The sequence below is a fragment of the Ammospiza nelsoni genome, chromosome 17 (genome assembly GCF_027579445.1).
Source record: "Ammospiza nelsoni isolate bAmmNel1 chromosome 17, bAmmNel1.pri, whole genome shotgun sequence".
NCBI lineage: Eukaryota > Metazoa > Chordata > Aves > Passeriformes > Passerellidae > Ammospiza > Ammospiza nelsoni.
Window position 1 is genome coordinate 16,225,748 of NC_080649.1, and position 24,299 is coordinate 16,250,046.

At 45.2% G+C, this 24,299-nt stretch overlaps 1 protein-coding gene across 25 annotated transcripts in view; it reads left to right on the forward strand.

The window, feature by feature from the left end:
* Positions 1-22,656: 22,656 nt before the first annotated feature.
* MAPK8IP3 (mitogen-activated protein kinase 8 interacting protein 3) overlaps positions 22,657-24,299 on the forward strand; it is a 73,577-nt gene continuing 71,934 nt past the window's right edge. For all 25 annotated transcript variants that reach the window (XM_059484755.1, XM_059484756.1, XM_059484759.1 and 22 more), the window contains exon 1: positions 22,657-22,991. In XM_059484755.1, the coding sequence (XP_059340738.1) occupies positions 22,674-22,991 (318 nt within the window). In that variant the 5' untranslated portion in view covers positions 22,657-22,673. The remainder of the gene's footprint in view (positions 22,992-24,299) is intronic.

The window sequence follows — 24,299 nt, forward strand, 5'->3', positions numbered from 1 at the left end:
TGTGGTGTTGGCACCATCCAGGGTGGTGGCACAGTCCCATTCAGTGGTGGCTGCAGCCCTCCTGCAGTGCCAGCTGTGGTTCTGTTGGAGCAGGGATCCTGCACAAGGGGGGAGTTTTCCTCTGAAGGTCCAGGGATGCTGTAGATGACCCTGGTTGTGGTTTTCCAAATGTCAGATTCTATCCAGGTGGGAATGCTTGGCTCCTCCCCCTGGGAGGAGCATCTCCCAATGGGATGATGGAATCATTTTATCAGCCATGCAGTGAGACTCAATGGCCCATTAACAGAAGATATCTCCTGGAGGCAGGGTGGGTCTGGAAGAGGTAAAGAAAACTGCCCCACCTGGTTTTAACAGGTGGCCCAATTAACAGAAGATAACTGCCCCACCTCTGACAGATGGCAATAAAATACACACCCCCAGCCACATCTTGCATTTGCAACTTAAGACACGCTTCCAGTTCTCATCTCCATCCCACTGGGATGCATGAGCAGGTGACTGCATGTCAGGGGCTCTGTCTGCCCAGCACAGCTGGGTAAGGACATGGGTTGGCAGCATGAAGCATCCTCCTCACATAAGACAAGAACGCTGTTTCTGCATCCTCCACACCTGCAGATCAAGGAAGGGGGAAATCATAGGGTAGGGCAAAATAAAAACTACACGACTGCAGAACTGATGTCTAAAGCAACAGCATTTATAAAAATAGACTTTTAGGATTCCTTGTAGATTGACTCTTCACAAGTCAGTTGCTCCTAAAATTATTCTTGAACTATTTTCAGTAGATATTATTGAAAAACTTTTGTTTAACATCACATTTCCTTCTGTGTGTGAATCTTTGATCCACTGACACAAGTGAGTGGGAAGAAACTCCTGAGTTCGCAAACCTGCTGCCAGCCATGAGGGACAGACTGCCATGTCATAATCTTGCTCATGTATTTCCCAAGGTCTGTTTAAGACCAGGTAATGCACTGGTCTGCAAAGATGTCATTGAGGGTTTGCCTTATTGATGACTCTTTATGCCTCATTTGGCTAGGAAATCCTCTTCAAATGGAAAGAGAAATATACTTGCCCTTTCAATCATAAATGGGCTTGGAGTGTGGAATGCATTGTTTTCCCTTGTCATTGGCATGCTCCTGTGATAATGAAGAACCTCTAATTAACACTTGGCTGGTTTCTATCAATTCATTCGTGCTATTCCTTCAGAGAGCTCTTCTCTGTGTCTTAAATAAAGTGGTGGGAGGCTGCAGGTCGAGCTGGGCCCCCTGCACCCAGGGCCCAACTGGGGCTTGGCGGGACCCACAGGAGGGACGTGATGGGAGGGTGAGGAGGATCCCCTCTACCTCAGCCTCTTACAGGTTTGCCATACTGCTCTTCAACCACCTTCTCACCTTCGGCTCCTGCTTTGACATCCCCAGTGTCCTACAGCAGCAGTTCCAGGGCATGAATGCCAAGGGTTGGTTTTGGGGGTACGTGTTTGGCCTCTGTCCAGGCCATGTGTAAAGGGCTGAACCAGCGAAACAGAGGCATTGGCAGTGGGGTTTCCAAACCTTTTCCTGTGGTGTCGCTACCAGAGTCACGTTCCAGGGTTTTACCTCCCAGATGCTGGGGGTGAGTGGTTGTTACAGGCATATCCACTGTGGAGATGCATGAGCCGCAGCAAGCTGGGAGGGGTTTGAGCTTTCTCTGCTGCCAGGATAACTGGGAATGTAATACCTGCCCTTGCTCAATGGTTGTCAGCTCCCCATCTCCACACTAAAAAATGCCAATCAGGACTTTGCACCACTGCATGTAGGAGACCCATAGCATTGACCATAATTACCTGCCCTGGGCTGGGAGACAGTGGTCAAGAAGAGGCACTGGAGGTAGGGCACAAGAAAAGCTTTCCTCAGTCTCCAGATACAAACCTCCTGGTACTGCAAGGCATCACTTCATGTTTGCTGACCCAGAGACAGAGATGTGCAGGGGGATTGGAGGATGACTCTATCTTGTAAAAACTAGTTACAGCCTCAGATGATGGAAAATGCTATTGTTCAAGGTTCAAACCCACATTCTTGCAGATTGTTGGGATTTCTGCAGAGATGCCAGAGTGCCAAAGCTTAGTTTCTGAACGCCTGACAAATTCTTATTTGACTAATTTTCCTGTCATGTCTGCATTTAGTTCCATGTCTCCTGAGAGGATTTGCCTCACATGTGCTGTCTTCTGGCAGGTCAGCGTCTGTAGATGGAGAGTCACCATCCTATTCTCTGTGTGTCTCAGTAGCCAGGGCAAAATAACTACAGCTTGCAAGTTGGTTGTTTTTTCTTTTTAATTTGAATGCAGTCAATCCTTAATATTCAGACAGTGAACTCCAGGCTAAATTAGGTGCAGTTTGTTATGGCAAACATGAGCTTGACCCCTGAAAAATAGGTGAGTATTATGTCACATTTTGTAACCTAGGTAAGTTTATGGGGTAGTAAAACTAAGCCATATTTTTCTGTTACTTGTACTGTGCAAACAGAATTTTTATCTGTTGACACTTTCGACATATTTTTACTCTAGTGAGTTTAGCCTCTCCCTGTCACACACCAGTGGTACCACAGTAGTTGGAGCAGATGAGATGAATACTTGCAGTGAAATACTTCATTCTAGAGAGCTGCTTCCTTGCATCCTCAGATATTTCTGCTCCAGCAGATCTGAAGGGTTATGAATACAATGGCCATATAAAAAACCACCTAATTAAAATCATATTTCTCTTGTGCTTACTTGAGATGTTTAGCTTGTGCCTGCTGGTATGAAGACCCAGAGCTCATCTTTTAATGCAGATGGATTTTCAGTAGCTGGAAGATCATAGCGGGGGTTTTCCTGATCATATGGTGTTGAGGAGATGTTGCTTTTCAGTAGCTGTGTTGGTTTTGAACAGAATGTTTTTTTTGGTAGTTTTTTTTTTTTGGGGGGGGGGGGGGGGCACAGAGGTGGCTTCTGCTGGAAGTTTCCACCAAGCCTGGCAGAGCCAATCCCTGATGGCTCTGAAGATGGACATGCTGCTGGCCAAGGCTGGGCCAATGCGAGATGATGATAATGGCTTTGTGATAACAAATATTTAGAAAAAAAAAAATCAAAACAAAGTGGGGCACAGTTTTCTAGCCAGAGAAGAGGAGGAGGTGAGAACATGTGAGGGGAACACCAAGGTCAGTTGAGAAGGAGGGGAAAGGAGGTGCTCCAGGTGCTGGAGCTGAGATTCCTCTGCGGGCCGTGGTGAAGCAGATTGTCACCCTGCAGCCTGTGGGGGTCCGTGGGGATGCAGAGATCCACCCACAGCCTGTGGGGGTCCATGGGGATGCAGATCCACCCACAGCCTGTGGGGATCCATGGGGATGCAGAGATCCACCCACAGCCCATGGGGGTCCAGGGGGATGCAGAGATCCACCCACAGCCTGTGGGGGTCCATGGGGATGCAGATCCACCCACAGCCCATGGGGGTCCAGGGGGATGCAGAGATCCACCCACGGCCTGTGGGGATCCAGGGGGATGCAGATCCACCTGCAGCCTGTGTGGGAGGTGCCCAGGCCAGAGCAGGTGGGTACTGGTGGAGGCTGTGAGCCCCTTGCAGACCTGGTGGAGAGAGGGGGCCCTTGCTTCCAGGCTGGAGCAGCCTATCCTGGGAGGAGTGCACCCCGTGGAAGAGTGACCCACGCTGCAGCAGTTTGGGGACACTGTGTGTGTGTGGGAGGGGCTCATGTTGCAGCAGATTGCAGGGAGCTGCTGCTTGGAACCACAGAGACTGGAACCACACTGCAGAAGTTCATGGAGAACTGACTCATGTGGGAGGGACCCCACAGCATTGCAGGGAAAGGACCCCTCTCCCTGAGCAGTGGAAGAAAACCTGGGGTGATGAACTGACCAAACCCTCCAGGCCCTGTCTTGTTGCACTGTTGGCGGGAAGGAGGGAGGGGTTGGGGGAAAAGGTGTTTTTAAGGGCTTAATTTACTTCTCATTCTGATTTTGTTAGTAATAAATTCAATTTGTACCTCTAAGCTGAGCCTGTTTTGCTTTTGGAGTGTTTTTTTCCCAGTCCTTAACTCATGAAGCCTTCATTACATTTTTCTCTCCTCTGCCCAGCTGGGGCAGGGGAGGGTGAGTGAGCGACTTTGGTGGGTGCCTGGCATTTGGCCAGCGTCAAACAACAACAGTAGTTAACGCTATTAAATCATGCCAAGTCTACCAGTTTCCTACTCTTCAGCAAATGCTTTAGAACTATGAATTAATGCAGACTAACACTAAGTTTCATATTTACATGTTGCTTAAAACTTTATACTATGTAACAAGGAGTCAGATCAAGGTGAACTATAGCCAAGAAACTAAGGGATCAGATAAAGCCGATGGTGGAGTTTCCTGGCTTTGCTTCTGGACTGAAATGTGCATAAAAGTGCTGAGCTACTGCTGCCACTGCCACAAGAAGGGAAAGGGAAGCTGCGCTGTGCCATTGGCCAGTCACTTCCCATTTGACAAGGGCTGGCTTTCAGGGAGAAGACACAAGCCCCCTAATGGCTGATTGGCCATGGAAGTGGGAAATGAGCAGACGAAACAGAAATCTAGCAGGGAAGAACTTCACTTTTAAAGACATACATGAGTTTTGTCTGTATCTGCACCTCACAAATGCTTTGTGATTTGTGCAGAACCTGACCTCAATGGAACTTACCATAACAGCATCAGGTGTAGTTGCACAGTGGACTGTGTGGAAGGCTTGTGAATGACTCCAGCTCAGCAAAACCTGCCATGGGCAATCTATGCTTGGATGTGAGTCACTTTGCTCTAGCTTTGGGAGTGGGTGTTTTGATAGTTGCTTCCAGGCAGTGAGACGTACATTTCTGTTCTGGTTTTCTCCTAGAAATGCAGTGATGGTTATTCTGGCTGGATACCTGATTGATAAAGTGGGAAATTGCTGTCAATTCTGGGATTCAATTAATTTATTCTTGTACTGAAGTGGAATGTCAGGCTGCCCTTTCAATGCATTCAAATAATTCAAAGGGATGATTAAAGCTTCCACTGTACTAACACCACAGAGGTGGGAAGGGTAAGGACAGCTTTGTGTGTGGATGAGATGGTCAGCTAAGCAACTGAGACATTCATCTTTTGACCACTGACTTAGGCTGAATTGACACAGCATGGCAGTAACCACACTTTTTGCTGACACAGATGTGACAGAGACTAGTATTACGTGTTTTTGATGGGACAAACTGATAAAGCAGGATTCTGCTCCCAGCTCTGGCATTTGCTCTGGTATTTGCTGAAAGCTAAGACCAAGCACTTCCGGCAGATGCAGTCACACTTTTTGTGTCTCATTCTGCTGTGTCTTAAGTTGCAAATGCAAGATGTGGCTGGGGGTGTGTATTTTATTGCCATCTGTCAGAGGTGGGGCAGTTATCTTCTGTTAATTGGGCCACCTGTTAAAACCAGGTGGGGCAGTTTTCTTTACCTCTTCCAGACCCACCCTGCCTCCAGGAGATATCTTCTGTTAATGGGCCATTGAGTCTCACTGCATGGCTGATAAAATGATTCCATCATCCCATTGGGAGATGCTCCTCCCAGGGGGAGGAGCCAAGCATTCCCACCTGGATAGAATCTGACATTTGGAAAACCACAACCAGGGTCATCTACAGCATCCCTGGACCTTCAGAGGAAAACTCCCCCCTTGTGCAGGATCCCTGCTCCAACAGAACCACAGCTGGCACTGCAGGAGGGCTGCAGCCACCACTGAATGGGACTGTGCCACCACCCTGGATGGTGCCAACACCACTGGTGCACAAGCAATCACTGACCATCAACAGACTTATGTCCAACCGGTCCCAGGCAATGATCCCCATGGATACCTTGGAAAAACCTCCTCCCCAGCTTACTTGCTGAACATGATGCGAGGTGATCACATCTCACAGCAGGCACCAGGGAGCATATATTTTCATGGGGAAACTGGCATTGTGCCAGCATCCAACCATGACATTTTTGGTTCCCATGACCAGGAATCAAATTTTGGGCAAGTGATAAGATACAACTGTGAGATGGGATCAAAGAGGAATAAGAGCAAAGCATGTATTAGTTTAAGGTGGATTGATAGTGAAAATCTAGCGATATAAGTAGAAATGTGTTTCATGTAATTTTGATAATAATCTTGGAATTGTGTGTTCTCAGAGGAGAAGGGTGGAGTGTCCTGGTTTGAAAAGGAAGTGAGTTTTTTGGGATGCTGTGGTCAAACCAATAGGTGCTCAGATTTGAATATTGGCACCTGGTGTGGCCCCTGAGGACATGGATACGCCTCTGAGCACACAGGGAGTTAAAGCAGAGAACGCCCAGGAGAAGCTCTCTTGGTTCCGGCGGGTGAAAGGTTCAGAGCTGCCCTGCCCGGCTGCGGGCTGGGTGCGGCAGGGGAAGCCATGCGGCCGCGTGAGGGGAGCCGGGCCTTGGACAGAGAGGGGAGGTGAAGGGCCCTGAGGATGGAAGCGTGGAGGAGCACTGAGAGGCATCGGGCAGCCCCCCCAGAGAGAGAGAGAGAGCCTGTGCCTGTGATTGTGCCACCTCAAAATTTGATATCTTGTGCAGGCAGCATGGCCAAGAAGGAGAAGCAGGGCGTGCGGTGACAAGGTGCACGGCAGGGCAGCATGGGAGCTCTGGACAGGCAGAGCCTGAGATTTTAATCCTTTTCTTGTGTTGCAGTGTGTTGCAATTTCCTGCTTTAAACTTCCCAGTCCCTTCCCAGGTGTGGCAATACCCCTCTCCCTTCCCCCTCACCCCCTTGCTGAGTGAGTTCTGTCAATCAGTTTTAACATTCCAGCAAGGCCATCGTGTGGTTGGTCAGGTTCAAAGGATGCAATTCAGGCCTGGGGGTCATTGGCCGATCTATGTGTCCCTTGTCCCCTGAGACCCTCCCCTTCCCACCTGGTTGGTGACTCACCTGTCCCTTCCCTCCCCCTGTCCCTGAGCTTAAAAAGTCACTCAGGCCATGTGCTCACGATTCTGTTGGAGCTGTTACCTAAAGATTCAGATGTCTGTCACCACAGAATAAACTCTGGATATAAACACTCCGACAGAATCCGCTCTCTTTTCCTCTTCACCATCGCCTGAAGCCTTCCACCTGAGGTAAACTGTGTTACAGGGCTTGCAAGGGTTCCTCAGGGGTGAAGAGACAGATGAGAATCTTGATCTCATGATCACAAGGCTGGATTTATTAATTTATGATATATAATACATTAAGACTATACTAAAAGGAATAGAGACAAAAGTTCAGAAGCTGCTAAGCTAAGAATAGAAGAAGGAATGAATAAACAAAAGGATCTCTCTGATCTGTCCCAGAGAAAGCTTGGTCTTTGATTGGCCCTTAATTGTAAACATGGAACATGGGCCAATCACAGATGCACCTGTTGCATTCCAGAGCAGCAGATAACCATTGTTTACATTCTTCTTCTGGGGCCTCAGCTTCCCAGAAGGAGGAAAAATCCTAAAGAAAGGGTTTTCCACAAAAGATGTCTGTGACAAAACTGAGTTTCTACAAGCCTGGACTTGTTTCAGGTCCCAGCTGCAACCTCCAGCCAGCCAAAGGTGTCTCTGGGGTGAAATACCACAGTTGCTGCCTTTGGCCAGCAGCAAGGGTCAGACAAGCTCAGGCACAATCTACCTGGTAATATTGGGATCATATTCCAGTATTCTTGGATGAAGGAAACCTCACAAAATGCTGATCCTTTTAGGGCTGAATGAGAAGATAAAGATGAAATAGGAGGAAATGGGCTAGTGTGATGCAAGTTTGTGCAAGTGAAAGATGTCTGAGAGAAGTTGAGAAGAATCCTAGGTAGGAGGAGGTGATGGAGTGGCCTTTGACTGGACTTTTCTTGTATAGCCATGGACAGAAACATTTTTTCCTGTGACACAGAGACTTCAGTTAGGAGGAGGCAATGGCTTGGAGCCAAGAGTGCAGTGATGTTATGTAACGGAGTGCATGAACAGAGACAACGGGTGAGGAGGGTGGTGGTGCCCTCCGTCTTCAGGGAAGAAAAAGATCTCTGTTCTTGAGACACCTCGGCCCCAGGGGGTGAAATTTGGAGGAGACAGGTGTCCCAAAAGTGACAGACTATGCTCTTTTTGGAACTGGGCAAAGCATCCTTCAAAAGGGAAACCCTAGAAGCAGCCCTGGTCCATGTGCAGTGGTGAGAGCACTGGACATGGAAGGAAGATGTCACGATGGCAAAGGATCTCCAGGTGGTGCCACGTGTGACATGGAAACACAAGAAGTCAACTGTGTTTCCTGAGGAAGCCTATGGCACAAGAGGGACTCCTCTCTTCTTGATGAACTGAGAATTGATTATCTGAAGGGTGGAGATGGACTGAGTTGGTGATCTGAGGGGTGGTACCTGAATTGAGAATCCAAGGTTTTGTCCTATTGTGATGTACTGGAAATTTGGTGGGGGAGGAGGAATGTTTTTAGAAGGCTTTCATTCTGAGTTCTGTGTGTGTTTCTTTTTACATATAGTTGCAGGTTAATAAAGATTTTTTTTTTCTTTATTCCTAAGTTTGAGCCTGTTTTGCTCTATTCCTGGTCACATCTCACAGCAGACACCAGGCAGCATCTATTTTCATGGGGGCACTGGCATTGTGCCAGCTTCAAACCATGACAATCATCTATAGCTATAGCTATATCTATCAATATCATCTATATCTATATCTATATCTACATTTTAGAAATATTTTCTGTATATATTATATGTGTATATGGGAGTAGCTATCATTATATATATTGCATAATGTTCCATGTTATATCTATGTAAATATTTTTTTTTTTTCACATTTATGACATATTGCCCTCTCCCTCCTTTCAATCCTTGGATAACAGGCTGCATGAATTTCTTGTGTAGAATTAACTTAGTTTTTGAATTTTACTATTTTTCCTCCTTTTTAGCACCAGCTCCTAAGTGACCTGGAATATAGATTGGTAGTGGGTTTGCTTTCTAAGCCCTTAGTGAGAATGAGGATATAGGATATATATAGGAATAGTGATGGAGAGGTCAGATACTCATGAGAGATTTGTAATGGTTGCATCAATGTTTGTTCAGATTCGGGCTACCCTGTGTCTAGAAGAATCTCTAGGCTGTTTTTAGTGAGGAAAGGGACATGCATAAAAATATTTCAGGTGCTTAATCCATTAATTTTCTCAACATGGCCAGGTTTAATACTTCTTCCTGAATCTGCACGTCAGCAACTCTGGTGTCTGTGCTGTTGTGAGAACTTCCCAAGAGATAATCAGATCTAATAGACATGACTGATTAAAAACCTATGATCCAGACACCATTTGGGATGTCACTCTGAACCTTGAACAATAGTATTTTCCATCAGTGTTGCTATTTCCATCCTGTATCTAGTAACAAGCCCTTATGGAGGGGATGAGGTGTGGGCTTTTACAAGGGAAATAGAGGAAGGAGAGCAAAAAAATTAAAACCAAAGAACCAACAGCGCATCAGAAACCTCATCTACTCACAGCAATTAAGGCACAAGAACCAGACCAAACCAGATAGAGACTAGCATTCTTCTTCCATTATTGCTTCAAGGAAGAAGACTAATATTTGTTAAGAAAAATAAATTAGCTGACAAGTAAGATGGAAATTTTGAACATAATCTATGGAAATCATCCTTGAAGAAACCCTTTGAGGAGGAGGATCCATAATGGCTTGTAAATCCTGGAGCATGTTTGTCAGAAGCTGCTTTACTCAAGATTTACCTTAGGTTCTACCTTGTAAGGGTATATACGAGTTTAGTATTGTCTCCTGGTTATTGGGCCTCTTATGCTCTGTCAAATCCCAGTCATCTTAATAATTAACTTGAATTTATAGATGCTCAGTCCTTCTGATTTTCATTTGAACTACTACCTTGTTCCTTCACTTGTGCATCCATAAATATATCATAATAACATTTTGCCTTGGCTGCAAATTTATTGCAAAATGGTAGCACTTTTTTTATTTTCTAGAGCTCTTGGAAGTCCTGGTTTTAGTCCTCTCATAACAACCTATGCAGAGAATAGTAATTTTAATGTAAGTTTTACAGAAAAGTCCCTGGAAGTAGTATCAAGTCATCCTCCTGCCCCTGATCCTCTTGTGCCAGTTTTTTTCTGATGTAATAGATTTAATTTTCTGAAAACAGGCAATCTCTCCTGGTATATGCTTCCTCTTGTTTATCTGGATTTTCTATCAACAAGCTCTCAGTCTCAGGGATTTCTCAAGTGTTATAAACAGTCCTTTAACATTTAACTTATTACAGCATATGTCATTATTTGCATTCTGTTTCCAAGTGATTACTTTACATGAGAGAAAACAGCAAGATTTGGTTTGTGACATGTATTAAACCTTTTTGAAAAGAAAAATTCTCTTCAGTCATGAATAGTCAGGTTAAAGTACAGTTGTAGTATAGATAAGATTTTCAGATAGGAGATAAATTTTATTTTTTCAGGTGTTATACTTAATTTTGCAATAAAATGTGTGTTTCCTCTGAAAAGAGAGGCAGCAGGAGGGTTATTATGTAGTAGTTCAACATCTTTTGCCATGTCCTTCTAATGGCTGTGTGTTGTTCTCACTGACCAGCCCATGTCTCCTCTCAGGCTCGCAGGGTCCCCAGGGGATATTCTGCTGCCAGATCTCCCTTCACTGCCGCTGCTGTCAGAGGCTTGTCAGTGATATGTGCTGCTGACTTCGGGGCTGAAAGGGAGGAAAATCCCAAAGCATGGAACAAATAGCAGGAAGGAGAAGTGTTCACAGTGGCAGGAAACCCCATGTTGGTGTGTGCTTGTGCGCTTCAGTGTCTGAGTGTTGGTGTGTGTTTGTGAGCTTCGGTGTATTTTTTCCTGTGATGTCCTGCTGCTGTGAGAGCTCTCTTTCATGTAATTAATAAATCCCCTTCCCTGGCATTGCTGCTCCACTTGCTGTAGTTCATCCCAACTAGCTTAGAGACCATCCCTTCCACAGGTTCAGCACAGACACAAACTTACTATGGATTTACTATGGCACCGAGTTAAGCAGACCTGTTAGTTAATTATATTCTTTGTTCTTGTCACATTTCCCTTTTTGCTGAGTGTCTAATAACGGCAACTTGACTCTTTGGTACTTGTCCTACACCCTTTATTGCCATATGTGGATGCCAGCTGGTCAGGGAGAGAGAAATGACAATCGTTTCTCACAGTGGCTTGTGAGAATTTTTAGGAAGCTGTAAGAATGGGATAACTTGTTAGTATAAACAATCTGCAGGTAGTGTTTTTCCACCTTGTTTTCCTGTTCTTCTCAAGAACGGTGTGTGAGAAAAATATTTTTTATTAACTGGCCAATCAAGTGGAATATATCATATCAGCTCTTTTTGTTGCTTAGTAGCTCGGTCAGCTTGTTGTTTTTTTTTTTTTTTGTTAGCCTAGGCAGAAAAGTTTTTCCCTTGCCCCGGCCTTGGAGACTGTGGCAACAATCCCTTGGCGGCCTTTATTTTTCTCCTGACCTGTTTGGTTTGGTTTGGTCAGAGAGGACTACCGACGAGAGAAGCGGGCGAGCCGAGCGGCCAGTCCGTCCCGGCCCAGACCTCAGGAAAGCCGACCCAGCGGATGAAAGGACCCGAAATCCGCCAGCTTCACGTGCTGGAAAGAGGAGACCAGAGATGCACCAGGTTCCTATATGTTTTTTCCCGAACTGCTGCGTGAACTTGGTTTTTTCTTCCCTGAGACAAAAACCATTTTTCGCCATTTTTCTCCCTCTTCCCCACCATGTGATCAGCCGTGGCTTATTTCTTGGTTTGTTTTTTTCTTCTTTTTTTTTTTTTTTTTTGTTTGTTTTTGTGGCTTTTTTTTTTTTTTTTTTAAGTGTTGGGGTTTTTTTTCCTTTTTTCCCCCCGGTGTGGGTGTGGTATGGTTCTGACAATTCAATATCTAGTATTTATTCACTTTTTTCCCTGTGCCATGTGGACACTTGGTTTGTCAGTAAATGGCTGTCTTTTCCCGCTTTCATCCATTAACATTAATTTCTTATTTGTGGGAAGAAATTGCTGAAACCGTTTTCTTCATAGGAAACACTGAAGAAAACACTTCAACTTTCATCAATTCCAGAGCGTTTTCTCTTAAACTTGTCTCTAATCCGAGACATATTGCTTTGTACAAAGCAATGAAATACATGGGGATGTTGCTGTAAATTTTTGAGCCACTGGTGTGTGAAGGTGTGTGCAGCTGCACCTTCCTGCTTGAAGAAATTGTCCTCAGCCAGGCCTGTCTGCCCCTGCAGCTTGTCAGCTGAGAGTACAGCAGGAAAAGTGGGGCAGGGGTTGGAGTCCAGGACAGGGGAAAGAAAGCAGCGTGTGGGTACTGAATATATACACAACAGTAATACTGGCTATCTCCTATCCTACTCCATTCATCTTTCTGTCTCTTACTGGATGGAATGCTATTGGGTGCAGAAGGGCTGCTACAAAACATTTTAGAGGCAGCCAGCATTTCTGCATCTTTTACTACATTTTTTAGCTCTTTCTTAGTTTAACATGAGATACCTGTCCTAGCAGAGGCTACAGTTTATGTATAACGTAGCTTGCTTTTTCTGTCCACTCTATACTGTATAGGGCAGGGAGTAAAATGTGTAAGATCAGCAGGTTAGAACATCTTGGCCTTGTTATAAATGATCAATCAAAAACCAAATAATCAAAAATGCGAAAAGATTTATTTATCTTTTTCTGCGACCAAAATACGGTCCTCAAATCCACCACAGCCAAAGAGACAGCGTCGAGCCTGGGTTCAGTGCTGGGTGAACCTGGATCCCCCCTCTATCGCATGGGACCCTTCCCCGTTCACAAGAGCCGCTTCTAGCGGGGATGTTTTATACAGTTTATTGTGCCCGAGGCGGAGGAGTCCCAGTTTCTTTTGTAACTCTGCATATTCATAGTTGGTTCTTTCACTGTGCAGAGCTGGACAATCGCCGTTTCCTGGTTGATAGCCAGCGTTGATCGAATCCCGGGAAGTCGCGTATTCACATGTATCTTTCTGAGGACTTTGGCTATCCTGATCGATTAGCAACAGGGCGATGATCGCTCTTAGGCATCTTCCGATGGCTCTCGGGATAACAGTGATCATCGGCTGGGTGCATCTATTAATAAATTAACTGCCGGTTGTTCTCCTGTCCTTCAGGAATTTTGGAATTGGAATAGACGTCTGCCTCTTGGGCTGCTTGTGGTCAGAGACTTGTTTGGATTTCACAATCTTTATAAAATACTTTCTTTTATAGCATGAATTATTTCCCAACATATAGTACAGCCTCATTCAGGAAATCTTGTTTACCTTCAGTTCAAGGTCTACTCATTGTTTTAATATGCATGAAAAAACTAATAAAGCTTGCATGCAAGTTAATAGAAAGAAACCAACTCTGAACTTACACTTTTGTATGCACTTGTGATGTTTATATCCACTGTGAATGTTATTATCACCTTCCCTGCAAAGCACACTTTGATATCAATAACACAGCGATGAGAATTAGTGGAATACAGGGCTGGAACACAGGACCTCTCTGTTCTACAATTCCTCGGAGTAGATCCCACTTCACTTAAGGTTTGGCAATTAGCACAATGCTGCACCACTCAGCCATCATTTCCTGATAGATGACAGACCTCTCAGGGGACCTTCAGCTGTGAGTGTTGGGGACAAGGTAGGTAGTGCACAAGTTCAGCAGTTTATTGTTACAGATCAAAAGGTAACTGGATACATGCTAATTTGGGGGACTGTGGCAAAAGGCATTTTCTTTAGGCAAAGATGCCATTTTTAACATTGTCCAGAAGGCAGGGGAGAAAAAATCTTTTCTGTTGCCAAACCACCTCTGCACAGAAAGGAGCAGGGTACTTCAACCTTCATCAAATCAGATGATTAAAAACGTTACAGCAAAGTTTATAAATCTGTGTTTTGATCAAAACATTGTAAAAAATATAACCATCTGAAGCATTTAAAATACAGAATCACACTGCTTACAGTGAATTCACCTCTGCTTTCTTATGTTCTTTAATGAAGTTAAATAAAATAGAGTATGAAGAAAGAGTTGGAGTTGCTTTCAGGGATGCAGAAATCCATGTTTGTGGATCTTGGGGCCTTCACCCAGAATGAATGTTGCTTTCATTAATGTTTTGTGAACACTAAACAAAACCTCTCCTGAGCCTTCCCTACAAGGCCTGACTTCCCCTTCTGCTTCCCTTTCCCTTTCCCTTTCTCTTTCCCTTCCCCTTTCCCTTCCCCTTCCCCTATTTTCTGTTCCCTTTCCCTTCCCCATCCTCCGCACACTGAAGCATTGGGTACAGTGCTATCAGAAACTTCCAAACACCTCCTTGATGTAACATTAGTGTTGAACAGGAAGCAACAGCCTGAGATCCTGCTTGGTATTTTCACAGTCTTGCCTGGTTGAATATGTTTTTATTTTGTTTATTGTGCACACTTATTCCAGTGCCACTTGCTACACTGAAGCAATATAAAGGATTAGAGGGAACACACCAGCATATTCACCTGTTTCTCTGTTGATTAGAGAAAGCAAAATGCTACACTGAAGCCAATAATTACATTTTGACTAACAAGAGTATTGTTTGCCAAGTGATGATACAGTGCTTAGATGGACACAGCTAGTCTATACAAAAATTTCCTGGTTGTGAATGTTTCCAACCCATAGTTTTATCTTTTTTTTTTTCAGCCCATTTAATTAATAGAACTCTATAATAATGTAGACAACTACACGGAGTCTGCAGTCAGACAAGAACAGAACAAACAGAAATAGTAGAGTCTGTGGTCTCTAAGTACCTAACACGGATGATGTCTGATTTGAGATAGCTCCTGATTCACTCCAAAGCTGAGCTAAGAGTCACCTCAGAGACTGACTCAGTGAGGTGAGTATGTGGGGGATCGCTCCTCCTAACATGCTAACCCAGCACTTATACACAGCATAATATATGGTTAAATGTCATGCATATTCATTACATTCCTTGCAATAGGAGTGGTTATACAAATCAATTCTCAGAAGTTATTAGTATAATTAGCATATGTGACACAGAAGCACAGTGTACTCTGGTGGTTGCATTGAAGAAGGCTCTGGGTCTTCCTCGGGTTGTTCTGCCAAAGACTGGCAGTCTTCCTCACTTTGTGCTCTTCACCTTTCTGAAGCACCCCCCGTCCTTTGCTGGCTGGTTACACGTTTTCTTTCTATGCCAGTTTCAACAGGTTTTGTTCCTTTTATCTTGACAAGGTACATTTTGTTTCTCTTATCTTAACAAAGCTAAGGTGCATCCTGCTTCTTAGGCTTGTGATTAATATTTGCTAACTCACTAGTTTACTCATGGTTACATGAGTTAACTGTTGGTCAACTGCTTACACCCTGTGGCTGTAAACTAAAAATTAAAACTTTAAAGGTGGACATACTGGTAAAGGTTTCCAAGATACATGGCAGGTTGTCTATTTAAAAATAAAGGCTGACAATCTGTATAACACACATTCCCTGGCCAAAGCACCAGTCACCACCAGTCACAGTTCAGAAATTACTTGACAAATGAGGTTTTGTAAAACTACCACAATGGGTATTCCTGACCTTAACAAATATGGAATAAGTTTCTGAACTTCATTAAACTATTTGAAAGGAATGAGGGACTTGTCTTTACAAACAAAATGTAGATCTGCTGGTAAATAAACTAGATACTAAGAGATAAAAGAAACAATGGGAAGGATTCCACTGATTGATAAATGAAATGAGAGATTTGTCTTTACAAACAAACTGCAGGTCTGCTGATAAATCAAATTGAATACTGAGAGATGAAAGAAACAATGCGAAGAACCATAAATTCTGTAAAGAATTCCACTGAGTGACACAAGAAAAAGACAAAGGGGGGGGGGTTGTACATTAGAAGAGGATCTTATGTATTAGGTGTTCCAGGTATTGGGCGTTTCAGAAAGTCTGTACCTGTGAAGTACTTCAGCCAATGGGGAAAGAAAGAGTGACATGCGGCCAGGAAATTAGGATAAAAAGGAGGCTGTGTCCTCCAAATACTGAGAAACCCCAGGGGAAATGCCCCATAACCTCTCCCTTTATTCGAATAAAGTTACAGGACTCCTCTGTCTCCTTTTTGGACATAAACCTCTGGTGTTTGTGCATGAATTTTCCTGACAATTTGAAGCCAAATCACAAACTCCTTTTAAAATTTTAAATAGGAATGCCACTAACCAGTTCTTATTCTAGACAGAAATAAACCTTTTAAAAAAGGTTTTATACACTTCTATCCTAGGAGCTAAAGCTTGTCAGTCACCCCTCCAGATACTACTGCCTTATTGAAAGAAAGCAGTTCCTGCTGTCCATGTATTTTTAAACAAGAATAATTACTTGTAAATGTTATAGATGATAATATAATATTGGTTTTCACATTCATAGATTAGCTTTTTGCATCACAAGTATTTTGATACAGTACAACTTATATTTACTTTTAACTACTTTAAATAGTAGTAGTTAAATAGTACAATCTGTCAGTTTATGCATGTGTCAAAAATAGGTTAAAAACTGTCGTAAAATAGTTTAGTACTGGGAGCATGGTCCTGTTTCTAACACATGCACTGTATAGTTCATATGAATAGTAGTGTGATAAATATATTGTAGGCTTTAGCAAAATGTTAAAATAGAGACTAAAATACTTTTATGTAACTAAGTCAGAGAAAGGTATAAATCAATTCTGTTTCTTACATCTGCGAACTGGCCTCTTCAAATGATTACAGTTACAAAAAACAGAGCATAAGCATTCAGGAAAGATTTATTGACTTTGTGCTATCAGGGAGTGTGAAACAACAGGAAGGAACTACAGGAAGAAATAAAATATACAGACCTGATCTACAGAATATCCTGCAGACAAGTCAGAGGTTAAAACAAAACAAGAGTTCCTGGAACATAAAAAACTCAAAGGAATGTTTAATAATGTATAAACTAATTGCGAGAAACAACCGCTCACTTTAAAAATTTTAAAAGGTTTATTCAACCTTAGGAAAATTGCAACAAAAGGACTAAATAAGGAAAACCAGCATATCCTAGGTTACAATATTAAGATGTATTCTATTCCCATCCTCAAGAGCTGTTGAAACCAGGAGGGGCATTGTTTTTTTCCTTATCTGCTGTTAATGGGCCTATCAATGCCTTTCTCCATGACTCAGAGATAACTCTCTCCAGGAGCCATTCCTGTTTAATGGACCCACCACAACTCAGAGAATGATAACAGCCCACTGTGAGATGCTCCATCCAGGGATAAGCATCCCCACCTGGATATAATCTGGGATTTGGGACAGAACAGTCAGTCTCTCCACTGGATTCCCAGAGGAACAGCCATCTTTCCTACTGGATCTTCAGAGGAAGATTACACCCTTTCTACAGGATCACTGCTCCAACATAACCGCATCTGCCATTCCAGGAGGATTGCAGCCACCAATCCAACTGGACTGCTGCCAACACCCTGACCAACAGGATTGTATTCTGTAAGACCATGGCTCGGACGGGCTGTGTGGGTCCACTCTGACTAACTATTGACTGTAGCCCACACGATCTTACACAGATGAAAGCAAAAGACGGGAAGGGCTCTTCTCCCCGCGGGGATGGACATCCTCTGTTTAGTGACTTGCTAGGAGACACCTCAGGCTCTGGTGACTCCCCAGGTGAGAAAGAGGGCGTGGCCTGATGACGGGAGACTTTTATACCTGGGGGAATGGGGTTTGGAGGAGGAGGTCCACAGCCAATGGGATGCCAGTGAGGAGTGGCAAGGGGAGGGGTAACTGAGGAAGAAACCTCCGGGGGGTTACTGGGGTGGGTGAGGGAAAGACCATGTGATTGATGGATGAACAAACCATGTGATATAACATCAACTACTCAGTGCAATATAAGGACCACTCAGTGCAAAAACTCTAATCACCCAGTACAAAACAACAACTAAATAAACTGTTTAGTACAATACAACAGGATTCTGACTTTGTCAGTGGTTTTTCTTTTGTATTATTGCATGTATTTTGGTTTTGTTTTCTCTTTCACTAATAAATTGTATTTCTGATTTGGAGTCTCTCACTGGTTTTGCTTTCAAACCAGAACACAGCACTGGAAGCCTCCCATGGCTGCCTACCATGTGGCCGGCTCGTCTTCAAGATGGATAATTTGCCTTTATTTTTGCTAGCCTCTCCTAGATCCTTGTCAGTCAACTCCCACCTTGCTGTCCAGTGGTAGAGGTTGCTTTCTTACATTCTGATTGGAGGTCAGGTGCAGCCATAGTAACAAGCCAAGCCTCCCAAACCCCCAGATTACCAAGACCATCCCATGATAACACACAGTGGGGGGAGGGAGCACATTGCAGTAACATAACTATACATTTATAAAACTTCTTTTAACATACATATAATGTTCACCCCTTAATTGTGAGAGTCAACCATTCACTCATCTATAACATAATGAATATACATGTAACCCCAGCAATGTAACTGTATATAGAGAACATGATTTTAAGCTACCAGTGTGGTCTTTGGCCAAAAACACCCCAGCACTGAATTCTTCTTTTATCTTGTATTAAACTTAAAAAAATTTAGAAAGTGAACTCTGTTTCTCACATAAAACCCAGTTTACATAAATTCTTCCTCTACCACAACTGTCCTATGTTACTGTGGTCCATCTTTTGCTGTTGAAACAACACCTTGAATTTCAGCTCAGTACTAATTGAAGGTGTATTCTAGGTACTAAAAACACGATCATATTTTCGTTTGTTGTGTGCCATCAAAGTAGCAACGTAATGTTAGGATTTTTTTCCCCCTTCAGGGAATTTTCTCCCATCTGTTGCCTAAGAGATAATAATGACCAGCACTTAAGAGAGACAAAAGAAGTGCCCAAGGTGGGGGAAGGGGTGCAGCTGGCTGCAGACAGCGGGGGGGGGGGGGGGGGGGGGGGGCTTTTGTCTTGGGAAGGGCAAAGATAGCTGGAGACATTTTACTGGGGGGTCAGGGGGCTGGGCTTGGCGTTTTTTTCTGCTCTAGGGATCAGAGAGGAACAGTTGAGCTGCTGCTACCATGGGGTAATTTGCTGCCACTGTGGAGTCCAGTCCATTACTGCTTTCTTCCTTACTGTGGGTGAGCCTCTGCTCCTAAGAGCAGCCATTGAACTGGGACCTTAGTAATACCTGATCTGACTGGAAAGGACCATTACCATCTACTTGGATGCTGCCAGGGAAAACCCAGAACCCCAAACCCTTCCCTCTTCCCCAAGGGTGTGTCTCCTGGGTGTGTGCGGCCGCTGCTACAGAGAAGCCCAGCTGCTGCTGCCCAGCCCACTGCTGTCTGCCGCTGCCTTGGGCTTTCTTGCTGCACCCTAACCCAACAAGCCGCGTCCATCCAATGCTTGCAGCTCCTGCTAAAGCTAAGGTTTTCTGCTACGTTTTGTTTGTCAGCCTGGGCGCCCACCTCTGCCGCTGCAGCCAGTGCTCCGAGATTCCCGCTGCAGCCCATTTCTCCACCTGGAGGGGCACTGGGACCGGCTGCCCCTGTGGGTTTGTAAACAAAGCCCCTTTTCTCTCTGCCCCACCAGGTGAGTTGCCATCCCCGCGTGGAGAAGCGGCTGAGCTCACGCCACAGCGCCCCCTGCAGCCGCGGAGTAATTACCGCACTCGCCCTGCCAGGCCAGGAGCCACCAGTGCCCCTGCTGGCTGTGACCAGAACTGCACCAAAGGGGGAAGGCGCCTGCAGCTGAGACAAGGCTGTGGGTGGGTTTCTGGTTTGTTGTTGCTGCCATTGTTGATATTTGTTTGCCTTGTTATACATACATATATATATCTACTAGTAAAGAACCGTTATTCCTTTTATCATACCTTTTCCTGAAAGCCCCTTTCAGGGGGCTTTTCAGAGTTATAATAATTAGGAGGGAAGTGAGTCACATTTTCTGTTCCAAGGGAGGTTCCCACCTTCCTTGGCAGACACCTGTCTTTCGAACCAAGATGAGGCTGTTGAGTCAGGGATGGAAAGAAAACTCCAGTCTTCAGGTGGATCAGAACGCAAAAGCGTTTAATGAAAGTAGCATGTCTTTTTATAATGTGACTCACTAAGGTGGTACTTGATTGGTCTCAAAGTAGAAACATCTCACACTATTGGTGAACTATGAATAGCACACTCTGGAAAATATCTATAAACAATGGCTACAGAAAGAGAAATAATAATTGTTTAAATTTTTTCCACTAAGATTACCAGGTTCAGTCTGGGAGAAGTTATCTCTGTTCTTTCTTTGACTGAACTGAGAATTTCTACACCAAGACACCTAAAAATACTTACTCTTTCACAAAGCAAAGTTCTACCTGTCTAAGGGAAAAAACCCCAGTAGTTAATTGGAGATCATATGGTTATTACAAAAGAATCCTGATTTTCCTTGCACAGTCTCTGTTTCTATCCATTTCTCACTCCTTGTGCCTTTACTTTGCCTACTTGGAAAGGTAAGCTCTTCAGCAAAGCACCCTTACAGCCTTAACACAATTGCATATGTATAGCACAGTCAGTTTTTAGTTTGCTTTTAGTGCTAAGCAACTAACAACTTCAATCTTAGATAAACTCCTATGCTAGATGCAATAAAACCCCAAAAAGGTAGAATAAGCAAATATTTTGCTTGCCAACTTTAAACTGGAAGTGGTATTTTAATTTTTTCTCACGCATGGCAGCACCCAACATTCCTGCCATTTCTTGACTGATCTATAAACTTGTTATTTATGAATTTATAAATATAGGAATGTATATTTTAATGTACAATTTAAATTAAGGCTCCTGTTTTTCAGCAGGAGCTTTAACAATGTCACTGGGCCTGGACCAGGATTCTGTTGTAGAAAGGAGGATGCACCTCAGCTGATATACCCTCCCCTCAGGGATGCCTGCTAGATCTGTTGGGATTACAGTCAGAAGAGTAGGTAATGCCATGGGCTCATCAGTCTCTGTGGTTCAACAGACTTTAGTTTGTGTCACATCCATTGTATCAGTTTCTTATGTATGTGGACAAAATGCAAGAAAACTTTGTAAATGTTTTTACATGCTGTCTAGATCACAGGAGATTAGAAATTCAGTGTCATATGGAATTAGTGAATAAATCTTACCTTTCTCTTTGCCTGCCTTGCTTCTCTGCCTGTTCACCTGTACATTTTTGTTCATAATATGTTAAATGCAATCTTGCATTTAATAAAGCACACTCTTGTGTTTGTTGTGAATAACAGTACAACTCTTGGTCTATAAAGTTTCCCATACAAGACAGAGTGAATCAAGGCCCAGCATGGGTGACCTACTGTGTTTTAAATTTTTGAGCAGGAGTTTTTTCACATTTGTTTCTTGTATCTATGTGCCCAGTGCCTTTGATGCATCTGGCTGGGTCTGCTCTGTGTGGAAACATTTGAAAATTTGGTTGTTACATTCAGCTGTCTCATAATCTACTGGTGATCCGTCCCATAACTAATTACACCTCATTCTCAATTATTGTAGGACCCTTCCAAGTGAGCTACACTTATTTAATTCAGTATTATTCTATTCCGTTCCATTCTGTTCCCTTCCATTCCCTCCAATTCTCCTTTTTTAAGAGACAAATAGGTTTTTGCTATAAAAGTAGCTGTCTAAAAGCTGCTATGCTCTGAATCTATCAGTATGTAATCAGCTATGATAATGTAACATAGAACAAAACAGTTATAAAACTTAAAATTCTTAATTACCACTGAGATGTGATATTCCCATTGCAATTAGGCTTTCTGGGTAGGGTTAAAAAGTTCTTTCCCTTTGTGCAACAGCATCTACCCTGATGAAGCTTTTAGGGTGATTGCTAGTCACGACCTTGGAATTACACTCTTCTTCAGAGCTCTAAGGCAAATGAAGGTGTGGGGAACCTTTTCTCAAATCGACCCCTTATTTCTCTCTGCTGCCAGGCCGTTCTCAGTCCAGAGCAGAATGATTCCTGCTGTCTTCTTCCAACTTAGAGCCCAAACTCAGCTGAGCCCAGGATGTGGCAGACTGACTTCTGTGACACCTACTGAGGGTGCTAGACGCTGCCGCCCGTAATTTGCTGGAGCTTCTGCCCGTAATGTGGTGTGTGCTGCTGTTGCTTTGGGAAATCTACTGATTAAATTCGGGATTGTGCTGAATTTTCTTTGAAGACTTGAGATGGCCAATTTGGCCCTCTGTCTTTCAGTTCATCCCTGACTGAACAGGTCCTTGTCTGCTGCCTCTGTAGTAACTACGGCTGCCTGATCTTGGAAGCACAGCTACCGCGGCTGTGACGGGTCTGTAACGCGCCTCCCGGAGCCAGTGCGTGTCCGAGATGCGGCGCGACCCGGGCATGCGCCGCCTTTGTCTGCCGCGGGGCCCGGCACCGGCCGCGGGCGGTCTCGCTCCCGGCGCGGTGTGCTGCGCGGGCGGCTCGCCGTCACCGCTGCCGCTCCTGTCTCCGGTGCCAGATGCACTGCGGCGCCGGGCCTGCTCTCAGCACGGGTAACCCGCACCCCCGATCGAGCAGCTCTGGGCGGTGCCGCCGCGCTCCGCCCCGACCGGTGCCCGCGGACCGTGACGCCGCGTGCGGGGCGGGGCAGTGCCCGGTGCCCGCGGCGTCGTCAGCGGGGCCTGAAGCAGAGGCGAGCGGAGCGGGGTGGAGAGCTGTCGGCCGGCAGGATGCTGGAGATCCAGCTAGACGATGGCGGCGTGGGGGGGTACCCGGGCGATGATTACTGCTCGGGGTCGGTGATGTCGGAGCGGGTCTCGGGCCTCGCCAACAGCATCTACCGCGAGTTCGAGCGACTGATCCACTGCTACGACGAGGAGGTGGTGAAGGAGCTGATGCCGCTGGTGGTGACGGTGCTGGAGAACCTGGACTCGGTGCTCACCGACAACCAGGAGCACGAGGTGGAGCTGGAGCTGCTGCGGGAGGACAACGAGCAGCTGCTCACGCAGTACGAGCGGGAGAAGGCGCTGCGCAAGCAGGCCGAGGAGGTGAGTGCCGCCGCCCCGCGACTATTTTGACCACGGCCGGGCGGGGGCCCCAGTGCAGGGGATCGGGAGGGCCGAGTGGGTGGCGGGGGCGGCTCACGGATGCGGCCTCGGCCACCTCTCACAGACCTTGGCTCCATCGCCCCGATCGCCGCCACTGGCGGGTGCCTGCTGCCCGCGCCCCCGCGGTGGGCCCGGTTCGAGGGGAGGCGGTGTGGGGGGCGGCCGCCCCGGGGCAGCGACCGCCGGTACCTTCTAGAACGGAGTGCGGGGGCGGGCCCGGGTGAGGCGAGGAGCATCCCCTCCCGCGAGGACCCGGGACTCCCCCGACCCCGACAGGCCCGGCCCGGCCCGGCTCCTCTGCCGCACCGCGGGGCCTCGGCCACTGCGGCTGAGCTGCCCCGTGATAGCGGGAGGGAAAAAAACCGAACCACAATAGCTGCAATCCTGTGGAATTCCTGAGGAATTAGGAATTCGGTTTGCAATGCTAACAGCATCCGGAGGGGTCAGCATAATTTGTGGTGTAAAAAATAGTTTTTAAAATGGGTAATTTGTGCAGTCATCCAGCATTCGCAATGTCAGCTGTAAGCTGTTTCATTGGAGCAAGGAATTGCCTTTAGAGTACAACGTCTTATTTTTGAAACTTATTGTATCAAAACTATGCCTTGAGTTTTAATAAAATTGTTCCCAAATCAGCACCTGCCGTTTCCTCGAGCGTGGATGCGCTCTCGGGAGAGCGGGGACACGGTTGCCCAGCTGGTGGGGTTGTTTGGAAGTGGCTCAGGAGAAATCTGACCCCTCTGATGGAGAGGAAGAAGAATGCTCCGATTACAGGGGCTTGGATGTAGACACGACAGAGGGGAGGTGATCTGCACTCTGTCATCTTGCTGCATCTGCGCCTGTCCCTGCTGAAATAAAGAGCATCCTTTCAGCCTTGAAGGCTGGGAGCCATAGGGATTGCTGCTCAGCCTCTTGGAGTGACAATCTGTGAGCTGGAATAGAGCTTTGGTGCTGAAAACAGTCCATCCTCACCACATCATCCCCACCACATCATCTCTCCTTTAAACTTCTTAAAAAGTGGGGTTTTTCTGTCTTTAGACTAAGGAAGAGCAGATTTAAGATTCAGTTGCTTTCCTCAGAGTCAAGTTCTGATTTGATATGGGGTAATCAATAAAATAAAAGAAATGGTAGTAATGAAATAAATGGTAGTAATGAAATAGTTGTTGAACTGGAGAATGGTGTAAAGCAGATGCTTGATTTTCATAGACATGTTTGTGTTGCTTAATAATCATGGGCAAGAAGCTTGGTAAC